The 7,155-nt window shown below is 50.1% G+C and overlaps 1 protein-coding gene across 2 annotated transcripts in view; it reads left to right on the forward strand.

Annotated features, from left to right (window-relative positions):
• Positions 1–705: 705 nt before the first annotated feature.
• eif3d (eukaryotic translation initiation factor 3, subunit D) overlaps positions 706–7,155 on the forward strand; it is a 23,245-nt gene continuing 16,795 nt past the window's right edge. The window contains exons 1-3 of one of the 2 annotated variants that reach the window (XM_043679468.2): positions 706–811; positions 4,312–4,447; positions 4,914–4,959. In XM_043679468.2, the coding sequence (XP_043535403.1) occupies positions 4,325–4,447; positions 4,914–4,959 (169 nt within the window). In that variant the 5' untranslated portion in view covers positions 706–811; positions 4,312–4,324. Of the gene's footprint in view, positions 812–1,228; positions 1,354–4,311; positions 4,448–4,913; positions 4,960–7,155 lie in introns of those variants that run through there. The other variant, XM_043679467.2, reaches the window with a different exon arrangement.

A 7,155-nucleotide genomic window follows, 5' to 3' on the forward strand; every position in this document is an offset into this window, starting at 1 on the left:
TGTAGATCATGAACCCCAGCACAGAGTGTTAGGGCTGAATGGCCTGTTTCTGTGCTGGACACTGGCACAAGAGGACACAAGGATCAGTGCTGGGTCCACTGCTTTTTGTCATTTATATAATGTCCAACCAGTCAATGTTGACCGTGGTCACAAACTAAACTTGTCCCACCTTCCTGTGCTTGGCCCATATCCCTCCAAACATTTTCTATTTGTGCATTTACCTAAATGTCTTTTAAATGTTGTAACTGTACCCACATCTACCACCACCTCTGGCAGTGCACTCCACACGAGAACCAGTCTCTCTCTTGAAAAGAGTTGCCCCCCTCATGTCCTTTTTATGTCTTTATCCTCTCTCCTAAAAAATATGCCACTAGTTCAGGACTCCCCTTACCCGGAGGGGAGGGAGGAAGTCTTGTATATTTACCCTACCCATGCCCCCTCATGATTTTGTAAACCTCTACAAGGTCAACCCTCTCTCTGTCTCTGTCCCTGTCCCTGTCCCTCTCCCTGTCCCTCTCCTCTCTGGCAGTGGCCCACATTCTCTCCACTGGCTCCAGCTCTGACCCTGGGGCGGGGACTGCGCTGCTGTTCCCATCATCTCCTCATGGTGGCTCCATCGGGGGAGGCCGAAGCTCGGTGGCAGTGTGGACCATCTTGCCGCCACCCGTCGGCTCCTTGTTTCCGGCGATCGCTGCCGTAAAGCGGATTCAACCCGCGGCACCCGATTCACATCAAACCTGTGTCCCGTTTGGATCAACCTGAACCACAGGCCGCGGAGGGGGACACGGCCCGGCCCTAGGCCCATCTGCAGGTTTGTTTCAAAGAATGATTTAATCTAACGGCAACATTCACGACATTGTCGTGGCATGACCCCGAAACCCCTTTACGGTGGTGTGCAGCGGGTCCCCACTGAGTTTATTTCTCCCTTTTCACTGATTATTGGGATCCCCAGCAGCTGTTGAAATGTTATATTTCTGAGTCTGAGTGGGAAAGGTGACATTTACGTGGCACCCACTTCCACTGACTTTACGGCTGCGTGATGGCTCCGTTTTACGGCGGTTTACGACGATACCGTCGTTACAGCTTACGGCGGTGTGACGGCAGTGGGTCTGTCCCGGTTTGGGGTGCTTTACGGCAGTGTGGCGGTCCCGGTTTACGACGGTTTGCGGCAGTGTGGCGGTCCCGGTTTACGACAGTTTGCGGCAGTGTGGCGGTCCCGGTTTACGACAGTTTGCGGCAGTGTGGCGGTCCCGGTTTACGACAGTTTGCGGCAGTGTGGCGGCCGCTCTCGGTGGCGTTTCCCGAAGTTTCTCGAATCCGGTTCCATCGGCGGCGGCGGAGCCGGAGATTCGGGTAATGGCGGCGGCGCAGCCCCGGGGAGGGGACCCGAGAGTCGGACAGACCGGGAATGGACCGCCCGGGGGGGTCAGGAAAATACCGGCGGGGGCCTGAGGCCTCGGGCCTGCACCGCGTCCTGCGTTTGTGTAGCGCCCCGGGGCGGGCAACATCTCGGTGCCGCGCCTGGGATTGGCGAGGTGCATTTGTGTAGCGCCCTGAGCGGTCTCAGTGCTGGAACAGCTCAGATTGCGGTTTGCAGATTCTCCTGGTGTTTGTTGGTGTCAAGTTTGAGGGTCATGAGCCTCACCCCCCCCCCCCTCACCCCCTCACCCCCCCGCCCCCTCACCCCCTCACCCGCCCCCTCACCCCCCCGCCCCCTCACCCCCCCGCCCCCTCATCCCCTCACCCCCCCCCCCCTCACCCCCTCACCCCCCCGCCCCCCCCCCCCCCTCACCCCCCCCCCACCCCCTTTACCCAGGGGCTGCTGATCCGGGCACAGGTGGACTCACAGGGGGTGACCGTGGGGGCTCACTGACCCTCCACCTGAGAGACCCCGGGGGCGGTGAGCAGGGTCAGCAGCCCCGTCCCGCCACCCTCGCCCCCTTCCCCCAACCCGAAACGCCCGCTGGGTCTGGACCGGGGCCTGAACCCACGTCCTTCAGGTGAGAGTCTTGCCCAGTGAGCCCCAACTCGATGTCGTACGTTGGGGTGACGCTGGTCAGAATAGGCACACTGCGTTTGAGAGAGGGACCTCCACCTTTTAGTCACTCGCAGGACATGGGTGTCACTGAGTCGCTCTGGGCTTATTGCCCGTTCCCAGCTACACTGCAGAAGGTCCTCGACCTGCAACATCAGGGGGAGAGAGAAAAGCTAATAGGTACGGAGATTTCAGAGAAACATAAAAAATAATCAAGTAATTGCAATAGGGATGGTCAACTTTCTCAGTTTTAACTCGGATAGATGAATTATGAATGTCTTGGAGAGGACGCAATATTTAATATATCTATCCAGGAAAGCTTTTTTTGAAGTCAATATGTGCATTGTCTAATGAGAGGGGACAGTGCAGGGATGGAGTAGGGGGAGACAGGCCGCCTACTTGCGGAGCGATTCAGAGAGCACCTCTGGGCCACCCGGACGAACCAACCCAATCACCCTGTAGCACAGCATTTCAACTCCCCCTCCCACTCCACCGAGGATATGCAGGTCATTGGACTCATCCACCGCCAAACCACAACAACGCGACGGTCGGAGGAGGAGCGTCTTATCTTCCGACTGGGAACCCTCCAACCACAGGGGATGAACTTGGACTTCACCAGTTTCTTCATCCCCCCTCCCCCCACCTTGTCTCAGCCGAATCCCTCCAGCCCGGCACCGCCTTCCTGACCTGCAGTCTTCTTCTTGACCTCTCCGCCTCCATCCTACTCCGACCTATCACCCTCACCTTGACCTCTTTCCACCTATCACATTTCCAACGCCCCTCCTCCAAGTCCCTCCTCCCTACCTTTTATCTTCTCCTGCTGAACACTCTCTGCTCATTCCTGAAGAAGGGCCTGTGCCCGAAACATCGAATCTCCTGTTCCCTGGATGCTGCCTGACCTGCTGTGCTGTTCCAGCAATAAAGTTTCAACTTTGATCTCCAGCATCTGCAGACCTCACTTTCTCCTCGAAGTGTCACTGGGAGACAATTTCAGTGATAGTGAGCTCAACTCAGTAAAACAAGAACAAGGTGAAAAGGATAAAGGTGAACCAGAAATAAAGGTATTGATTTGGAGGGAGGCTGATTTTAACATGAAAAGACAGTATCTGGCCAAAGTGGGATGGGAGCATCAACTTGTAGGAGAATATACACTGCAACAATGGAAATCATTCCAAAAGGAGTGCAGGACCAACACGTTCCTGAAAAGGTGAAAACCAGAGAATCCTGGATATCGAGGAGTATGCAGGAGTAGATGAGGGCAAAAAGGAATAATGGTAGATACAAAGGACTCAAAACATCAGAAACCCTAGAGCAGAATAGAAAGTGCAGAGGATTATTTAAAAAGAAATTAGGGAAGTGAAGAGGGAGTGTGAAAAAGACGCCAGATGATTAAATAAAGGACTGTCCAAATATATTGTGTAAATATTCAGATAACCAGGAAAACAGTGGGGCCCTTTAGGGACCAAAGTAGCGATCTTTGTAGAGACAGAGATAGGTGAAGATGGGCTGGTCATACAGGCTGAACAATGGCAAATGAGTTTTAATCCTTAAAAGTGTGAGGTAATGTCCTTTGGGAAGACTAACAAGCCAACTGAGTACATGAAAAATGGTGAGAGGATCAGAGGTACCTCAGTGTATGTATCCACAGATCCTTGAAAACCACTTTATTCACGTGTTGCTAACAGGGCATATTGGGATATTTGCTTTTGTTAGTCAAGCCATTGGAGGTTTTGATGAATCTGTGTAAGACATGAGTTAGGCCACAGCTGGAGCACTGTGTGCAATTCTGGTCACCAGGAGAGGAAGGATATGGTTGTGTGAGCAGGTGTGTAGAGGAGATTCACCCGGATTCTGCCTGGGCTGGAGTGGCTCAGCAATGGAGAGATACTAAAGGGACTGGGGCTGTTTTCCTTTAACCACAGAAGGCTGAGGGGGATTCTGACTGAGATGTACAAAACTATGAAGGGCATTGATGGGGTCAATAATCAGGGGCACAGTTATCAAGGAAGGAGCAGGATGTTGAGAAGCGATTTAAGGAAAAATGTTTTCACCAAGAGGATGATGGGTATCTGGAGCTCACTGCCTGAAAGAGTGCCAGAGACGGGAACCATCGCAACGGTCAAGTCTTGTTTAGATAAGAACTTGAAATGCCACAACATACAAGCTCACAGGCCAAATGCTGTGTAACTCTATAATGTGGTGGTGAGCTGCTACAGCTCCCACAGCTCTCTACCTCCTCAAATGTTTTTATTTATTGTTTGGGGTTCTCTTTGCAGCTTTTGGTAGAAGATGGCCCGATTCCTGACCCCTGTGATCCAGGATAATCCGTTCGGATGGGGACCGTGCGCAGTCCCAGAACAGTTCAAGGACATGCCATACCAGCCATTCAGTAAGGGTGACCGGCTGGGAAAGGTGAGACTCCTCCCTGAGATCTGGGTCAAGTGAACAGAGAGCGAAGGTGGAGATCAGTGTCTTACTCCCTGCCCAGCTCTCAGCTTCACAGCCTTAAACAGACAAACGCTGCTAGTGTTGACAAAGGCCGCACCAACTAGCACATTCTGTGTGTCCTTGCCTATGGGCAGCCTGTGGCTTGGAAGGGATGGTGGAATTGCCATGGGGGCGTGGACATAGCTGCTGAGTGTGAGGTGAACTGTGATGGGGTGTGTTTTGTAAAGAGTGTAGAGCAGCTAGATGACCCACTCGTGGATTAACACCAGGGCTTTGTGTGTTTCCCTGATCAAGGTGTTCAAATGTTTAAATACGCTTCAGCCAGTCTCACTTCTCGGTGAATGTGTAAAACGTGTGTGTGTCTGGTTGTAGTTTACACTTGGAACTTCCTCTCTTTCCTCTAAGCATGTGCAACAATTTATATTTTCAGGTTGCTGATTGGACGGGAGCAACGTACCAGGATAAGCGGTATACCAGTAAGTAGCAATGTGCTTGATGGGCGATGCTATTTGAGCTGTGGAGAGCATCACGGCAGAACCTGACTGGTGTTCTGACTTTACCCTGCATCCTTTTTGTGTAGGAGTTTGTTGCTGGAGCAGGAATCCTGGCTGTGTTTTCAGTCCCCCCATCCCCGTTTGCCTGATTGACCTGCTCACTGTAGTGTCACTGCCCAGTGTGCGTTTGTTCTGTCGGTGGGTGTGCTTGCACGCTTGCACTGGGGAGTTCCCTGCTTGTGTGTTTTGGTCAGCCTGAGGGAGAGGCTGTCTGTAGAGAAAAATAGAAAATAGGATCAAGAGTAGGCCATTTGGCCCATCAAGCCAGATCGCCTATCTCCAAACCCTGCTGCTACTCTCTCCCAGTACACTGTGACATGTTTAATGTCAGAAATCTGTCGATTGTGTTTTGAATATATTTGGAGACTTGGTCTGTAGAGTTGCCTGTGGGATCAAATTTCACAGGTTCACCCCTTCTCCTCATCACTGTGTAACTGATCTGCTCTGTATCCTGAGAGCCTGAACAACTTGTTCTAGACCACCGCATCCAAAGCCAGGTGCCACACCGTCACAGTATTCAGTCTACCCAGCCCTGTCAAAACTTTATACGTTTCAATGAGATCCCCTTTCATTCTTTTAAACCTCAGTGAATACGGGCCCAGTCAATCCAATCTCTACCCGTAAGACCAACCTGCCATCCCAGGAATGAGTTTGGTGAACCTTTGCTGAATGTTCTCTATGGGCCAGTATATCTTTCCTTGGGTAAGAGACTAAAACTGCACATAATATGTCAGATGTGGTCTAATAAATACCTATTACAGTTATAGGAGCATCCATGCTCCTGTACTCAAACCTCCTGCACTGAAGGCTAAATATTATTAATACTGATGTCTTGCTGCACCTGCATGCTTGCTTTCAGTGATTGTTGTGATATGACACTCCAGTCCCTTTGTACCTTAACATTTCCCAGTCTCTCTGTTTAAATAACTCTGCCGTTTTGTTTTTCCCACCGAGATGGATAACCTGTGGGACTAGTTTTGTTTGGGGTTATGGTCGGCTTGGACTGAAGGGTCTGTTTCCTTGCTGTATGACTCTGAGAGTCTGGAACTTTATTGCTGGAACAGCACAGCAGGTCAGGCAGCATCCAGGGAACAGGAGATTCGACGTTTCGGGCACAGGCCCTTCTTCCTGAAGAAGGGCCTGTGCCCGAAACGTCGAATCTCCTGTTCCCTGGATGCTGCCTGACCTGCTGTGCTGTTCCAGCAATAAAGTTTCAACTTTGATCTCCAGCATCTGCAGACCTCACTTTCTCCCCGACTCTGAGAGTCTGACTTCACACGTATCCATTTGTCATATCTACTATCTCCAAGGCTACTTCAGTTCATTAGATTCTCAGGCCTCAGGGATGGATCAGCTCTCAGTTCCCATTCATTATAACTCTCTTACCTTTTCAAAATTATGTACCAACAATTTCTTTCAATTCCTTCTTCCCAATAGAACTTGGCTTCCCTCGCATCTGTTTTTCTCTCTCCACAGACATTGTCAGACTTGCTGAGTTTTTCCAGCAGTTTGTTCCTGTTGCAGATTTCCAGCCACCACAGGGTTCTTTGTTTCATTTCTGGGAAGTTATTAGTTTCTCCTTTTCTGAATACAAAGCTACAGTTGTTGTTTAATTGCTCTCCCACTTCTGTGTTTTCCATTATTAATTCCCGTTTCAGACTGTAAGGAATCTTTTTACTAGCCATTTGTTGTTTTACATTATCATAGAGAGTCTTAACAATCCGTGTTCATACTTATCCTTTCCTCTTTTAATCAATCTCTTGGGCCTGTTTTGTTGAATTCGAAACTGTACCTGGGCTCGGGCTTGTAAGTTTTTTCATAAACTTTATATGCCTTCCTGTTTGTTTGAATACTATTTTTTGTTTCATTGTTACCTGTGGTTGAGCCAGTTTTCCTGTCATAATTTTCACCAGAAAGGAGTGGATAAATGTTGCAATGTGTGCATGCTGTATTCAGGTGCCAGACTTTGTCTGTGTGCGTGAGCCATCACACACTGTGATTCCCGATCAATCTTGATCCCTTGATCAGCGTCACTAAAATTAATGGTCAGTTATCATCATAGAGTCATAGAGATGTACAGCATGGAAACAGACCCTTTGGTCCAACCTGTCCATGCCG

The sequence above is a fragment of the Chiloscyllium plagiosum genome, unplaced genomic scaffold (assembly GCF_037043375.1).
Source record: "Chiloscyllium plagiosum isolate Xiang-an unplaced genomic scaffold, Cpla_swu_hap1 HiC_scaffold_33, whole genome shotgun sequence".
Taxonomy (NCBI): domain Eukaryota; kingdom Metazoa; phylum Chordata; class Chondrichthyes; order Orectolobiformes; family Hemiscylliidae; genus Chiloscyllium; species Chiloscyllium plagiosum.